At 65.1% G+C, this 15,602-nt stretch overlaps 2 protein-coding genes and 1 non-coding gene across 5 annotated transcripts; 1 reads left to right on the top strand and 2 right to left on the bottom strand.

Annotated features, from left to right (window-relative positions):
- Positions 1-3,281: 3,281 nt before the first annotated feature.
- EFNB3 (ephrin B3) lies at positions 3,282-9,289 on the bottom strand. Of its 2 annotated transcripts, XM_069799785.1 has the most exons (5): positions 8,980-9,289; positions 5,431-5,711; positions 4,798-4,890; positions 4,649-4,681; positions 3,282-4,554 (listed from the first exon to the last, which is right to left on the bottom strand). In XM_069799785.1, exons 1-5 carry the CDS (start codon positions 9,114-9,116, stop codon positions 4,289-4,291), a joined length of 810 nt encoding a protein of 269 aa, XP_069655886.1. In that variant the 5' UTR covers positions 9,117-9,289; the 3' UTR covers positions 3,282-4,288. The 2 variants fall into 2 exon arrangements, with proteins under 2 accessions (XP_069655886.1, XP_069655887.1); XM_069799786.1 differs by lacking the exon at positions 4,649-4,681.
- Positions 9,290-10,025: 736 nt separating this feature from the next.
- Positions 10,026-15,277, bottom strand: WRAP53 (WD repeat containing antisense to TP53). Of its 2 annotated transcripts, XM_069799778.1 has the most exons (12): positions 15,207-15,277; positions 15,050-15,125; positions 14,873-14,971; positions 14,397-14,505; positions 13,581-13,669; positions 13,020-13,110; positions 12,538-12,670; positions 11,794-12,002; positions 11,326-11,429; positions 11,091-11,234; positions 10,761-10,950; positions 10,026-10,721 (listed from the first exon to the last, which is right to left on the bottom strand). In XM_069799778.1, exons 1-12 carry the CDS (start codon positions 15,226-15,228, stop codon positions 10,401-10,403), a joined length of 1,587 nt encoding a protein of 528 aa, XP_069655879.1. In that variant the 5' UTR covers positions 15,229-15,277; the 3' UTR covers positions 10,026-10,400. The 2 variants fall into 2 exon arrangements, with proteins under 2 accessions (XP_069655879.1, XP_069655878.1); XM_069799777.1 differs by having other exon boundaries at positions 10,026-10,950; positions 15,207-15,276.
- Positions 15,278-15,399: 122 nt separating this feature from the next.
- On the top strand, positions 15,400-15,481 carry TRNAL-UAG (transfer RNA leucine (anticodon UAG)). The gene has a single exon. It is a non-coding gene; the product is annotated as a tRNA-Leu (tRNA).
- Positions 15,482-15,602: the final 121 nt, after the last annotated feature.

Genomic DNA, 15,602 nt, shown 5'->3' with positions numbered 1-15,602 from the left:
TGGGGCCCGTACAGTGTGGCAGTGGGAGGAACTGGGAAGGCACTGGGGACCAGTATGGGCTGGCACAGGGAGGCACTGGGAGGAACAGAGACCAGTACAGGGTGGCACTGGGAGGAACTGGGAGGCACTGGGACCGACCCCTGGGGACACCCTGGGGACACCCAGCCCCAGCCAATAGGAAACCCCGCCCCCCCGACCTGGCGCCAACCAATGAGAGCTCATGAACCCCGGAGGGCGGGGACGTGAGCTCCACCAAGCCCCGCCCCGGAGGCAGCGCGCCGGGCTGCACGTGCGCCCGGCGCCACCGCCCCGCCCTCTTCCAAAGGGAGAGGGCGGGGCTTCGCCTCCCGGGCGTCCGGGCGAGGCCCCGCCCCCTCCGCGAGGACACTAGACGCCCGGGCGAAGCCCCGCCCCCCTGCCCCCGCCGCGAGACGGCCGGCGGTGGGGGGGAGGGGCGCGGCGGCTATTTTTAACCCCCCGTGTCCCCGCGTGCCCCCGCACGAGGGAAGGAAGGAGGGAGGTGCTCGCACACGCGTGTGCAAGAGGGGGGCTGGGGGCGTGGCCCGGCCCTTGCACGAGTCCTCCCACCCCCCCCCCGCCGCCCCGTGGCGTCCGGATTTGCACGAGGACGCGCGGGGTTTTGCACGAGGCTCCTGCAGGGCTCGCACGAGAGGCCACGTGCCCGGGCCTTGCACGAGGACGCACGAGACGGTCGCGCGGGCGCTCTCGTGCCCCCCCCCCGGGGGGGCTTTGCACGAGCCCCCCCCCCGCGTGACCTCAGGGCACGCGAGCCCTCACGTGACTCCGCCCCTCCTCTTCCCCCCGCCCCTCCCGGCCGTCCCTCTCTCTCCCCCCCCCAGCAACAACCACCGAGCCGCGTCCCGATTGGCTGCCTCTGCCGTGACGTCACGGCAGGGCGCGCCGGCCTGTTACCGTGGCAACGGCGGGGAGGGCGAAGGGGGGGGAGGCTGGGGCCTTAAAAAGGTGGATTTGGACCCGAAAAGGAGGCGTTAGACCCTAAAACTGAGGGTTTGGATGCAAAAAGAAGGGGTTGGGGACGATAAATGGAGCTGTGGACCCTAAAAATGAGGGGTTAGACCCTCAAAATGTGGCTTTCTGCCCTAAAAATGAGGGGTCGGCCCTAAAAATGTGTCTTTCTACCCTAAAAATTAGGGGTTAGGCCCTAAAAATGCAGCTTTCTGCCCAAAAAATGAGGGGGTTCACCCTAAAAAGGTGGCTTTCAACACTAAAAAGGAGGCTTTCTACCCTAAAAATGAGTGGTTTGCCCCTAAAAATGTAGCTTTGTACCCTAACAGTGACAGTTTGGGCCCTAAAAATGAGGGGTTAGGCCCTAAAAATGCAGCTTTCTACCCCAAAAAGGGGATTGGACCCTAAAAAGAGGCTTTGTGCCCTAAAACTGAGGGTTTAAACTCTAAAAATGAGGCTTACTACCCCAAAAGGAGGGGGGATTAGATGCTAAAAAGTCTTTAGACCCTCAAAATGAGGCTTCAGACCCTAAAAATGCGGCTTTTGACCCTAAAATGAAGGTCTGGGCTCTAAAAATGTAGGTTTGGACCTTCAAAAAATGAGTTTGGCAAATCAAAGGGGTCTTTAGACCCCCAAAATGACGTGTTGGACCTTAAAAAAGAGGCTTTGACCACTAAAAGGGAGGGTTGGACCCTCAAAATGATTATTCGGACACTCAAAATTGGAGTTTGGAAACTAAAAGTGAGGCTTTGGACCCTCAAAGTGAAGTTTGGGGCTCTAAAATTGAGGGTTTGGACCCAAAAATTATATTCAGAGCCGACAGATGGAGTTTTGGACCCTAAAAAGAGGCTTTTGGCCCTAAAAATGAGGCTTCCTACCGTAAAAGGGCAGTTCAGACCCTAAAACTGTGAATTTGCGCCCTAAAAAGAGGGTTTGGGCCCTAAAAATGAGGGTTTGGACCCAAAAGAGAGGCTTTGGAGATGATAAATGGAGCTTTGGACCCTAAAAATGGAGGGTTTCGACCCTCGGAATGAGGCTTTGAACCTGAAAAATGCAGAGTTTAGCCCAGAATTGAGACTTTGAGCCCTAAAAATGTGGGTTTGGACCTGGAAATGAGGCTTCAGACCCTAAAAATGCAGGTTTTGACCCTAAAAAGTGAAGCTTTGGGGCATTACTGTGAGGCTTCAGATGCTGTAACTGTGGATTTGTGCCCAAAAATGGGGCTTTAAACTTCTAAAATGGGAGGGTTTTGGCCCTAAAATAGAACCAAAAGGTGGGGTTTGGAGCCTAAAAATTAGGGTTTGAGCACAAAAACTAAGGGTTTGGACCTTAAAACTGAATGTTTGGACCCACAAAATGGGGCTCAAGACCCTAAAAATGAAGCTTTGGGCCCCAAGATGAGATGCATTACTAAAAATTGCAACTTTAGACTCTGACTATGAGGTTTTGGACCCTAAAAATGAGGATTTGGACCAGATAAATGAGGCCTAGGGCTGTAAAAACGCGGCACGAGGCCCTAAAAATGAGGATTTGTTCTCCAAAATGAGGGTTGGGACTCCAAAAATGAGGAAGTTCCCCAAAATGTGGATTTGGGCCTTAAAACTGAGGCTTTGCACCCTAAAAAGAGGCTTTTGGCCCTAAAAATGAGAGTTTGACCCTTAAACCCGAGGGTTTGGACCCCAAAAATGAGCATTTGGAGCCTCAAAATTTGGGCTTGGAAACTGAAATTGATTCTTTGGACCTGCAAATCAGGGTGACACGTGACACGTGTGACAGGGCATGATGTGTGATGTGGTGTGATGTGGTGTGACATGTGATGGGTGTGACATGTGTCATCACATGTGACGGTGTGACACGTGATGGGGTGTGACGTATGTGACGGGTGTGACACGTCAGAGATGTGACAGGTGTGACGGGGTGTGTGACGTGTGACAGGGTGCGACACGTCTGATGTTTGCTAGGGTGCGACATGTGTGACGGGGCGTGTCAGGTATCACACGCAATGGGGTGACATGTGATGGGTGTGACACGTGTGAGGGGGCGTACACGTGACGTGTGACCGGGTGTGGCGTGTGTGACAGGGTGTGACCGGCTGTGAGCGGGTGTGACACGTGTGACAACGTGACGCGTGGCGGGGCGTGTGACATGTGACATGTGCTGGAGTGAGGTGTGACGGGTGTGACACGGTTGCCATAGCAACAACCCCCCGCCATAGTGACGCCTCCAGGGCGGAGTCCCCCCACAGGCCCCGTCCCTCCCCACCTTTGATTGACATCGAGGTGGGCGGAGCCGACTGCACAAGAACTCTCTATAATCACCACCGGTCAGACAGGAAGTGCCGCCAAGCCCCGCCCCTCCCGGAAGAGGAAGCCCCGCCCCCAGCAGTGTCACACCGGAAGTCCCGCCTGGTGGCTCTAGGACCAAAAAGGAAGTCCCGCCTCTTCCCCGGCCTGCGCAGGAAGTCCTGGGCACTGCTTCCGGCCCACACAGGAAGCCCCGCCTCTCCAGGCCCCCAAAACAGGAAGCTCCGCCTCTCCAGGCCCCAAACAGGAAGTCCCGCCTCTTCCTGCCCCGACAGGAAGTCCCACCTCGCCGGCGCCCTCCACCACAGGAAGTCCTGTCCGCAGCGTTACGTCACTTCCCATCCCCGGACGCCTGGGTCCCTCGCGGAGGCGGCGGCCATTTTGCAGCACGGCTACTGCAAGAAAGCCCCTCCCCCGCTGCCCTCGGGGGGGCGTGGCTGAGGAAGCCCCGCCTTCCGTCACGTGGGCAGGGCTTCCCCACAGCCAATCAAAGGGGCTCGGAGAGCACCAAGACCCGCCCGCTCCCTGGGGGTGACGCCTCAAAGCTGGGGAAGCTCTGCCCCCCCCCAGGCTCAAGCTTTTCCCCCGGGGTAAACCACACCCACACTGGGGTGAAACCCCGCCCCCAGGCGAGACCACACCCCCTTTCATTAGGCCACACCCCTGGCTAGGCCACGTCCCCCCCGGCAACATCACACCCCCCAGGATAGGCCGCCCACTCTACACTAGGCCCCGCCCCCTAGTTAGGCCACACCCTCTAGGTAAGCCCCGCCCCCGGCTAGGCCCCGCCCCACCAGCATCCGGGATTAACCCCTTCCCGCCTGGCCTGGAGGCTCCTGGGGGGGGGTGTGTGTGTGCGCATGACCACCATTTTGGGGTGAATCCCCCCATTTTTGGGGATCCCCCGCATTCCTGAGGGGGCGGAGCCTCCCTGGGGTTGGGGTAGGGGGGTGTCTCCCCAGTTTTGGCCCCCCCCTTCGCCCTCCCCTCCCTCCCCCTCATACCTTGTAGTAGGCGGGGGGGGCAGCGGGGGGGGGCAGGTCGCGCAGGGGGTAGGCGGGGGCGGGGCAGGCAGGGCGGGGTCGGGGTGGTCCCCGGGGGGTTTTGGGGGGTCGTCGAGGACGACGTCGCCACCACAAAGCCCCCCCGGCCCCCGCCAAGGCCAGCAGCGCCGCCGCCCCTCCCCCCGCCCCCCCTGCCACCGCCCGCCCCCGCGGAGGGGGCGGGCCGGGACCCGGGGGGGGGCTCGTCTGATTGGCTGGGCCTAAGGGGGGGGGGAGGGGGGAAGCAGGGGAGGGGGGTCAGGGGGACCCAGGTATCCGGGACCCCCCCACACCCCCCCACACCCCACCCTGTACCTGCCCCCTCCTGCTCTGTCGCCGACCCGGGTCCTGGGGGGGGGGAGGGGAGGAGGGGGGAGGGGTGAGTGAGGGGACCCAGGGGTGCCCCCCCACCCCCCCCAGGTGGGACACACACCCCCCCCACACACACAGCCCCCCACGCTCACGCTGTCCGACGCGCAGGGTGACCCTCATGGCGCGGGTGAGGCAGGCCCCGCCCTGGCGGTTCTCCAACCCCTCGGGGGTCCCGTCCGAGGTGGCTGCGGGGAGAGGGAGGTCATCGAGAGGTGCTCCACCCCCTCCCCGTGACGTCACCGCCCTCCGCGATGATGTAACAGCCCCTGCACCCCCCCCCGACACCCCTCCAAAGGCCTTTTCTACTGCCGTCGCCTCCCCGCGCCGACGCCCCATCGATATCCCACCCCTCCAGCGGAGCCCCGGTGATGTCACCAACCCTCCCATGACATCACCACCTTTTCTGCTGACATCACTACCCCCGTGACGCCTCAGCGACTCCCTGATGACGCAATAACCGTGCCGACACTCCTCCGAACGCTGTCCTGCCAATGTGTGTGTGTGTCCCTGATGACATCACTCCCCTCCAGCACCTCCCCGATGACATCACTACCCATGACGACCCCACACGGGCCTCCCCGATGATGCAATAGCTGTGCCGACACCCCTCCAAACCGCCTTCCTACCACCCCCACCTCCCCGCGCCATCACCCCTCCCCTCCGGTCAATCCCCGGTGACATCACCCCATTTCCCCCCCCCCTTCGTGACCTCACGGGTGACTCACTGATGATGTAATAGTCGTGGAGGCGCCGGAACTCGTGACCCCAGAGGTTGGGGCTGAACTCCTGGAACTTGATGGTGAAGCGGACGTCGCGCTGGGGGCGGTCGCAGGTGAGGAGGAGGGTGGGGGCGGGGGGCACCTGGCAGCGTCGCGCCTGCGCCCCCCCCACCAGGTAAAGCTTGTAGTACTCGTAACCCCCCCCGGCGCCCCCCGCGCCCGGGCACACCAGGTCCAGGCGGTCGCCAATTTGGGGGTACAGGACGTAGCCCCCCGCCGCCAGGAACCTGCCGGAGAGAGAGAAAAAAAGAACGGGGGGGGGGGTTAAGGAGGGGGCACCCGGATGCCTGAGTCCCCGGGGAGGGGGGGCTGGGACCCTCACCCAAAATTCTGGTGGAGTTGGGAGGGGGGCACCCAGATGTCTGGGTCCCCTGGGGGGTGGGCTGTGGGGCTGGGCCCCCCCCCAGGATGCTGGTGGAGTTGGGGGGGGGGGTACCCAGGCGCCTGTGTCCCCCCCCACAGACAACCCCCCCTTCCCCTCCCCCCCCGGGGGGACCCAGGCGTGCGGGGTGGGGGAGGGGAGGCGGCAGCGGCACCGTTGCCATGGCAACAGGGAGCTGCTGCCCAACCCTCCCCCCCCAAAAAAAGGGGACCCAGGCGTCTGCGGGGCACCCAACGGGTTGTTGTGTCACCGTGTCCCTACAGCCATCCCCGCATCACACCCCCCCGGTGTCACCCATCCCGTGAACAGCGTCACACGCACCCCTGCCGTGTCACACCCGCTCAGCGTGTCACACATACACACACACACACACAGAGTCACACCCACACACGGAGTCTCTCACACACACACACACACACACACACACACCACCCCAACCACAGCCTGACACACAGCTCGGGGGATCACCCCCCCCTTACACACCCACCTGACACAGTCACACACACACAGAGGCACACAAACACCCCCCGACACACGTCACACCCCCACCCGACACCCACAAACACCCCACCAACACCCAGCAGGGAGCACAACACCCCACCGGACAGCCTGAAACACACCCGCACGCTCACACACTCATAACTTCCCCCCCACTCACACCCACACACCCCCACAAACACCCCCCCCAAGACTCTCACACACACACACAACACTCACACCCAACACACACACCCCCTCAAGACACTCACACACCCCCCAACACACACACTCACACCCAGACATATACACCCCCCCCACAGACACACAACCCCACAAGACACTCACACCTCCCTACCTGACACACACACTCACACGCAACACACTCACACACATCCCCAACACACACAACCCCCAAAACACAGACACACAACAGCCCAAGACACTCACACACACAAACACCTCCCCCAAGACATCCACACACCGACATGCACACTCACACCCAACACACTCACGCACACCCACCCTCAACACAGACACACAACACCCCAAGTCTCTCACACACCCTGACATGCACACTCACGCTCAACACGCTCACATAGGCACACACATCCCTGACACGCACCCCCCCGACACACACCCCCCCGACACAGACACACAACACCCCAAGACACACACACACCCCCCCTGACACAGACACACGACACCCCAAGACACTCACACCCCCGACACACACACTCACACCCAACACACTCACACACACACAGCTCCAACACAGACACCCCCGACACAGGCACACAACGCCCCAAGACACTCACACACCCCAACACTCACACCCCCCCAACACAAACACCCCAAGACACACACACCCCCCGACCCGACCTGCACACTCACACAAAACACGCTCACGCACACACACATCCCCAGCACCCCCCGACACAGACACACGACACCCCAAGACACTCACACACCCCAACACGCACACTCACACCCAACACACACACATACACCCCCCCGACACGGACAAACAACACCCCCACACCCTCACACCCCCCCAACGCTCTTTTACACACCCACACCCCCCCGACACACACGTACACTCGCACACACTGACACCCGACACCCCCCGTCAGCAGGCAGCTGGTGCCTGACACACACACGTCCCTGCCAGACAGTCGGTGTCTGACACACACGCACACACAGATCCCCCGTAACACCCCGTGTCTGACACAATCACAGCCCACGTCTCACATACCCCCCCTGTTGCACACTCCCACCCCCCAGGTGTGTCACACGCAGCCGCCCCCCCCCAGGTCTCCCACACAGACAACCCACACGTGTTGCACACCCCGTCACACACAACCACACACTGGGACACGTGGATGCGGTGTCACACGCAATGTCACACACACACGGGGTCAGGCACAGTGTTACACGCATGTTCATGGTGTCACGCAGTGTCACACAATCATGGTGTGACACACGGTGTCAGACTGTTACACACACTCACAGTGTCACACACACTCTCACGGTGTCGGTCACACCCGGTGTCATACACAGCGTTACGCACACATTCATGGTGTCACACGCTGTCACCCACGCTCATGGTATCAGTGTCGCACCCATGTTCATAGTGTCACTCACACACGGTGTCAGACACAGTTACACACGCGTTCACAGTGTCACCCACACTCATGGAATCAGTGTCAGGCACACGTTCACGGTGTCACACCCGGTGTCACACACACGCAGGGTCACCCGCTCCCAGTGTCACACACAAACACACACACAGACACACCCGGTGTCACCCCCACACTCACGGTATCGGAGTCACACACACATACGCGGTGTCACACACACGCGTTCGCGGTGTCACCCCCCCCCCGTGTCCCCCAGCCACCCGCACCCCGTGTCCCCGTCCCAACTCACCGCATCTCAGGCTGACCTGGGGGGGGTGAACCAGCCTCACACGACCCCCCCATCCCCTCCGATCCCCCCAATCCTCCTGGACCCCCCCAGGTCCCCTGAGACACCCCCCCCCCCCCGTTTCCCACCTTTTCTCCTCAGGCCTCCCCCGATCCCCTCAGACCCCCCCAGTTCAAGTCCCCCAGAATCCCCTCAGCCCCCCCGGTTCTTTCAAGACCCCCCCAATCTCCCCAGCCCCCCCCCACCTTCCTCAATCACCTCAGCAACCCCCGGGTCCCTTCAGCCCCTCAGACCCCCCCGGTTCCCGCCTTTTCCCCTCAGATCCCCCTGATCCCCTCAGACCCCCCTGTTCCCCTCAGACCCCCCCGGTTCCCTCAGACCCCCCGGTTCCCCTCAGACCCCCCGATGCCCTCAGACCCCCCCGGTTCCCGCCTCTTCCCCTCAGAACCCCCGATCCCCTCAGACCCCCCCGGTTCCCTCAGACCCCCCCGGTTCCCCTCAGACCCCCCGATGCCCTCAGACCCCCCCGGTTCCCGCCTCTTCCCCTCAGAACCCCCGATCCCCTCAGACCCCCCCGGTTCCCGCCTTTTCTCCTCAGGACCCCCCCCGATCCCCTCAGACGCCCCGATCCCCTCAGACCCCCCCTTTTCTCCTCAGAACCCCCCGCGATCCCCTCAGCCCTCGGCTTCCCCGGTCGCCCCCGGGCTCACCGGCGGTTCCCCGTGTGCCAGACCACCGGTTCCAGGCTGAGCCCCGCCGCCCCCGCTCCCAACACGGCCACCAGCAACGCCGCGCACCGCCCCGCCATGCCGACCGACGCCGGGGGGGCGACGACGGCCTCGGGCATCGGCCGGGACCCCGATCCCGATCCCGATCCCGATCCCGATCCCGATCCCGGATCCGGACCCGCACCCGGACCCCCCCCGCCCCCGCCGGCGGCTGCGGCCCCGGCTGCGATCGCCGCCGGCTGCGGCGGGACCGGGGCGAGGGGGGACCGGCGGGGGGGCGGAGCCTCCAGGGGAGGGGGCGTGTCTCTTTAGAAGAGGCGTGGTTTGCCATGGGGAAAGGGAGGCGGGGCTTGGTGGGCAGGGCCTCTACCAGCGGGGAGAGGTTGGGCTCGGAGGTGGAGGCGGAGCTTGGAGGGGTGGGAGGGGTTTGGGAGGAGGGGCGTGGCGACGCGCGGGGCTTCGGGTAGAGAGGCAGTGTGACGGGGCGGGGCTAACGGGGGGGCGGGGCTAACGAGGGGCGGGGTTTAGAGTAGACTGACGTGGGGGAGCCGGCACTGAATGAAGGGGGAGCGGGGTGGGGGGGGCTAGGAAGGGGCGTGGCCATAAAGAGGCGTGGCTACGCACACGGGGCGTGACCATAAAGGCGGAGGCGTGGCCACAGGGCTGGGGGCGTGGTCAGCAGCGCCACACACGTGGGACACACACCCCCAGCCATCCCCCCCTTTAAGGCCCCGTGCAGCCCCCCCGTGGTGACATCACCACCCGTTGCCATGGTGATGGGTGAAGCGGCTACAAACAGCCCCACCTCTCCGGGGGGCTCTTAAAGGGGCATCGCCACCAGGTTGGGGTGGGGATAACTGGGTGTACGGGGGTGTGGGGGGGGTATAAGGGGGTATATGGGGGTTTAGAGGCGTATGTGGGGTGTAGGGGGGGCTTAGGAGGGGTGTAGGGGGAGTATGGGGGGGTATATGGGGGTGCAGCTCTGCTCCACACCCCCATCTGTGACAGTACAGACCGGTGACAGCCGGTGACAGGTACAAAATCTTTAGTACGACGGGGGGAGGACAGGGACACTGCGACCCCCCCAGACACCCCCCCCAAACCCTCAACCAGACCCACACGTGACACCCCAAAACTCCTCCCGACCCAACAGCACCCTAAAAACGACCCCCGACCCCCCCCAAAGGCCACCATGTCACACCAACCCGGGGGGACCCCGGGGGGGCCTGTAGGTCACAGCCGGTGGCCCTGGGGGTGTCGGTGTCCCCAGGGGGGGTTGCAGCCCCCCCCCCCCCGAGGAGGTGGGTGCTGGTGGTCCCAGGGGGTGACAGTCGGTGTCCCCGAGAGGGGGACAATTGGCGTCCATGGACAGGCTGGCTCTGTCATCCCCACGGGGGTGACAGTCAGTGTCCCTGGGGGGGCTCACAGTCGGTGTCCCCAAGAGGGTGACAATCGGCACGTGTGGGGTGGTTGATGCCGGTGTCCCCAGGAGGGTCACAGTCGGTGTCCCCAGGAGGGTGACAGTCTGTGTACATGGAGAGGCCAGTGCCGGTGTCCCCGGGGGTGTCACAGTCATTATACACAGTTCCGGTGTCCCCAAGGGTGTGCCAGCCATTGTTGCCAGACAGGTGACACTCACTGTCCCCGAGAGGGTGACAGTCGGCGTGTACGGTTCCTGTGTCCCCGGGGGTGCCCCACCCGTTGTCCCCAGGGGGGTGACAATCACCACACACGACCTCTCTGTCACCAGAGGGGTGACAATCGGCATCCACGGTCCCACCGTCCCAACCGTCGTCCCCGGGGGGGTCAGGCCCCCACCACCAGAGCTGTAGGCGATTGTCCCCCCCCGGGGGTGGCCCGTCCTCATCCGTCCCCTCCTCGTCACTGTCCCACGGCGCCGGGAACAACCGCTGCCCCGAGGCGGTGGCCAACAGCGGGAGCCCGGGGTGCAGGCTGGGGCGGGGGGGGACATGACAACACCCAGGTGTCCGGGTGACCCCCACCTACACCCCAGGGGACCCAGGTGTCTGGGGGGGGACACCCAGGTGTCCGGGGGGTCTGGGGGGGGGGACACCCCGGCGTCCGGGTGTTACCTGGTACCGTTGACGCAGTCGCAGAGGGCGCGGAAGCGCAGGTGGGGGGGCAGCAGGGGGGGGTCCCCCGTCCCCGGGGGGGTCAACGTGTCCCAAACGGTGACGAAACCGTCTGTGTCACCGCTCACCAGGAACCGCCCCGTCCTGGGGAGGAACAAAGGGGGGGTGTCAGCAGGACCCAGGTGTGTGGGTAACACCCCCCCCCCCAAAAAAGGTGTCTGGGGGGGTCACTCACGGGTCGAGGTCGAAGGTCACGCGCTGGTTGGTGCCCACCCGGCGCTCCAGCGCCAGCAGGGGGCGCTCCGGGCACCGCAGGTCCCAGCACAGGATGTGGTGGTCCTGGGGGTGGGGCTAGTGTGGGACACGCCCTCCCAAGCCACACCCCCAGCCCCTGCCCTACAGACCCCAAGTCCCCCAGCCCCGCCCCAGCCATGAAACCCCACCCACTTCTCAGAGGCCACACCCCAAGCATGAGGCCCTGCCCCCAAGACTCCACCTCCTGTCATGAGGCCACACCCCTGGTTCCCAAGCCCCACCTCCAAAGCCCACACCCATCCGCCCCACCCTAAGCACTGCCTGGCAGTCACACCCCAAACCTGACACCCCGCCCCTTGCCATGAGGCCACACCCACAGCCCCAAGCCCCTCCCACAGCCTGGATGGCCCCACCTCTGCATCCCCCCCACGCCCTAGGCCCCGCCCACCTTGCGCCCCCCCGCGTAGAGGCGGTTGCCGTCAGGGCTGAAGCAGAGGTGGGTGGGGGCGGCAGGGAGGTGGGGCCAGAGCGCCAAGGCCCCGCCCCCCTCCAGGGCGTAAAGCCCCAGGCTCCGCCCATAGGAGCCACAGGCAAACACCGGTTGGGTGGGGCTGAAGGCCAGGCAGCCAATCAGGCCCCGCTGGCCCTGCCCCCCTTCTGCAAGAAGAGACAGAGAGAATGCACAGGGATGAGGCCACGCCCCTTGGACCTTGCCCCGCCCCTCCATCAGGCCACACCCCCTCCCCAAGCCCCACCCCTTCACAGCTGCCCCAGTAGGCAGGCTTCTACCCAAACCCCACCTCCTTTAGGCCCCACCCCCAAGCTCCACCTCCCTCAGACCCCACCCACCCTCCACCCCTTTAGGCCACACCCCCACCACGCAGCTTCTTGTCCACCCAACCCCTGCAGCCCCACCACCCTCAGGGTGCCCCACCCCTTCAGAACCCACCCCCCCAAGCCCCACCCTTAAAACCCCACCCACCCTAGCCCCACCCCTAGACCTCACCCACTCAAGCTCCACCCCTTTATACCCCACCCACTCAAGCCCCACCCCCTTAACCCCTACCACGTAAGAGAGCCCCTGGGGTAACCCCCCATCCCTGCCTCCCTAGCCCCCAAGCCCCACCCCCTTAAGACCCGCCCCCTCAATCCCCGCCCCTGAGGCCCCACCCCCTCAGGCCCCGCCCCTTACGGTGGAGCCGCCTCTCCTGGCAGTGCCTCCCGGGGCGGTGGGTGGGGAAGAGGCGGACGGCGCCGTCGAAGCCCCCCAGGAGCTGGGAGCCGTCAGGGGCGAAGGCCAGCGAGTGGGGGGCCACCGGCTCCTCCTGACCCCCCCCCTCGTCACTTGGGGGTCCCCTCGGCTCCCCCCACGCCCCCCCAGATCCCTGAGTGCCCCTTTCGTCTCCCTCCCCCCCACCCAGATCCCTCGGGTACCCCCCCCTCAAAATGTTGGGGTCCCCTGGATGACACCTCGGTCCCCTGTGTCACCCCCGTGCCCCCCCCAGGACTCCTGGGTGCCCCCCCCGACTTCTGGGTGCCCTCCCACCCCACTCCTGGGTGCCCCCCCGGACACCTAGTCCCCCCCCCAACTCCTGGGTGCCCCCCACCCCGCTCCTGGGTGTCGCTCCCGACACCTAGCCCCCCCCCCCCCCCAACTCCTGGGCCCCCCCCCACCAGGTGGCTGTAGGCGCGGAAGGAGCCGCGCAGGGTCCCGTCGAAGGCGTCCCAGAGGTGCACGGGGTTGTCCCGGCTGCTGGATGCCACCCTGCCCAGTACAGACCAGAAACATCCCAGTAACCTCCCAGTGCTCCCAGGAACATCCCTCCCCCTGCAGCTCCCTCCCTCCCCAGTGTCTCCCAATAACACCCAGTGACCACCCCAAGCCCTTCCCGGGATCCCCCTCTAAAACCCCAGGCTCTCCCCATTCCTGCCAGTAAGAACCAGTGAGCTCCCAGTAATCCCCAAGCTGCCTCCCCAGTGTTTCCCAGTAACACTCAGTAACAACCAGTGCCGCCAGTACCCACCCCAGTCCCTCCCAGTGTCCCCCAGCCCCCTCCCAGTGCCCTCCATTCCCTCCCAGCGCCCTCGTAGTGCCCCCAGTCCCCCTCCCAGTGCCTCTCAGTACCCTCTTAGCGCTCCCAGTCTCCCTCCCAGTACCTCCCAGTACCCTCTTAATGCTCTCAGTCTCCCTCCCAGCCCCCTCCCAGTCCCCCCAGTCCCTCCCAGTGTCCTCACAGGCAGGTGGGGGGCTGACTCGAGTCCATCAGGGGGAACCAGGTGAAGTCGTAGATGGTGTCGCCCTCCGGCACCCGCAGCGCTGGCACCTGCACCCGTGGTCACCCCCAGGCACCCCATGGGTGACCCATAGTGACCCCCGGCTGCCCCACAGCCACCCCCAGCCCCCCAAAACCCCCCAAGACCTCCGCACAGACCCCCTTGTGCCCCACAGTGACCCTACAGGCCCCCCTGAATACCCCCAAGACTCTCATAGCAACCCTCGGCTGCCCCATGGGTGCCCCATAGCCACCCTCAAGCACCCTATGGGTGCCCCATAGCCACCCCCGGCCCCCCGCACCCCCCCAACACCTCCATAGAGACCCCCAAGACCCCCATCTGCCCCATGGGTGCCCCATAGAAGCCCATAGTGACCCCCAGCTGCCCCATAGCCACCCCCAAGCACCCTACAGGTGCCCTATGGCCACCCCTGTCCCCCCAAAACCCCTCAACACCTCCATAGAGACCCCCAAATGTCCCATAGTGACCCCCCAGGCCCCCCCAAATACCTCCAAGACCCCCATAGAGACTCCCAGGCACCCCATGGGTGCCCCACAGCAACCCCTGGCTGCCCCATAGCCACCCCCAAGCACCCTATGGGTGCCCCATAGCCACCCCCGGCCCCCCAACCCCCTCCCCAACACCTCCATAGACACGCCCATGTGCCCCATAACACCCCCCAGGCCCCCCCAAATACCCCCAAGACCCCCAAAGCGACCCCCAGCTGCCCCATAGCCAGCCCACAGCCACCCAACACTCCCCCCCCCCATCACCCACAAGCTGGGGAAGGGGCAGCCCCGGGGGGGGTCCCGGGGGGGGCGGGAGGTCGAAGATCCGCAGGGTGTTGTCGTCGCTGCAGGTCAGGATGCAGGAGCCGTCGGGGGCCCTGGGGGGGGGGACACACGACACCCAGGCATCCGAGTTAGGGTGGGGGGGCATGGTCAGGCACGGGACCCCCCCACCCCTTCCCAAGGGGACCCAGGTGTCAGGGACACCCAACCCCCCCCCCCAACAAGGGACTCAGCCAACTGGGACCCCCAACGCCCCCCCATAGTGAACCCAGATATCTGGGACCCCCACCCCCTCCCCTCAAAACCCGCAGAGGGACCCAGGTGTCTTGGGAGGGGTGTGAAGGGAGGGGGAAGGAAAAGGGGGGTGGGGGGGAAAGGGGGAGAGGTGGGGGGCGGGAAGGGGGGGTCAGTTGGGGGGGTAGGAAAGAGGGGGAGGTCGTTTTGGGGGGGTCTTTCTCTCACCACTTGCAGCCCCGCAGGAAGTTGTGGGGCCGGTGGGCGAACTCCTCCCGCGCCCCCCACACCGGCCGGGGGGGGCGGCCCAGCTCGTAGGGGGGCAGCCTGGGGTGAAACGGGGGGGGTCAGGGACCCCCGACAACCCCTCCCTCCCCCCCCGACCCCAAGTGTCCGGTCACTCACTCCAAGGCCTCCAGGTCCTGCGGGGGGGGCTCCGCGTCGGGGGGGGGCTCGGAGGGGGGAGGGGCCCCCTGGGGGGCTGGGGGGGGAGGGGGGAGGTCAGCACTGGGGGGGAGGGGAACGACCCCCCCCAATTCGTCCGCCCCCCCCCCATTCGCACCTTCCACCATGGGCGCCGCCATGACAGCGCTCAAGCTCCACCCCTTCCCGGCCTGCACCGCGCGAGGAGAGGGGCGGAGACGGAGGCGGGATCTCGGTGTTCCGCTCTGGGGGCGGGGCGGGGGCGGGGCGTGCAGGGGCCCGGGCTCCGCCCCCAGAGTGGAGCCGGTCGTCCCGGGCTCCCCCCGCACCCCGGTAGCGTGGCCGAGCGGTCTAAGGCGCTGGATTTAGGCTCCAGTCCCCGCGGGGACGTGGGTTCGAATCCCACCGCTGCCAGCGGGCCCCCATTTCCCCCTCCCCAAATTTTTTGGTACCCACAGTCTTCTCCCGCACCCAGCACCCATGGTGCCACGCCAGGCAGGTTCTGGGGGTGTGGGGGGGTTATCCGGTCGCCTAT

Source organism: Haliaeetus albicilla, chromosome 13 (assembly GCF_947461875.1).
Source record: "Haliaeetus albicilla chromosome 13, bHalAlb1.1, whole genome shotgun sequence".
NCBI classification, from domain to species: domain Eukaryota; kingdom Metazoa; phylum Chordata; class Aves; order Accipitriformes; family Accipitridae; genus Haliaeetus; species Haliaeetus albicilla.
Note: the sequence above shows the minus strand (reverse complement) of the source record. Positions and strands in the feature narration are given on the sequence as shown.

Excerpts from the sequence above, each read along its gene's own strand:
- WRAP53 (XM_069799777.1), bottom strand. The coding sequence starts at position 15,228 with ATGGCGGCGCCCATGGTGGAAG. Across the intron at positions 12,671-13,019 it reads TCCGCGCCTACAGCCACCTG|GAGGAGCCGGTGGCCCCCCA; the intron begins GTGGGGGGGGGC and ends GGGGGGGGTCAG. Across the intron at positions 11,430-11,793 it reads TCTACGCGGGGGGGCGCAAG|GACCACCACATCCTGTGCTG; the intron begins GTGGGCGGGGCC and ends CCCCACCCCCAG.
- EFNB3 (XM_069799785.1), bottom strand. The coding sequence starts at position 9,116 with ATGCCCGAGGCCGTCGTCGCCCCCCCGGCGTCGGTCGGCATGGCGGGG. Across the intron at positions 4,891-5,430 it reads CCACGACTATTACATCATCA|CCACCTCGGACGGGACCCCC; the intron begins GTGAGTCACCCG and ends CTCTCCCCGCAG. Across the intron at positions 4,682-4,797 it reads CACCCTGCGCGTCGGACAGC|GACCCGGGTCGGCGACAGAG; the intron begins GTGAGCGTGGGG and ends CCCCCCCCCCAG.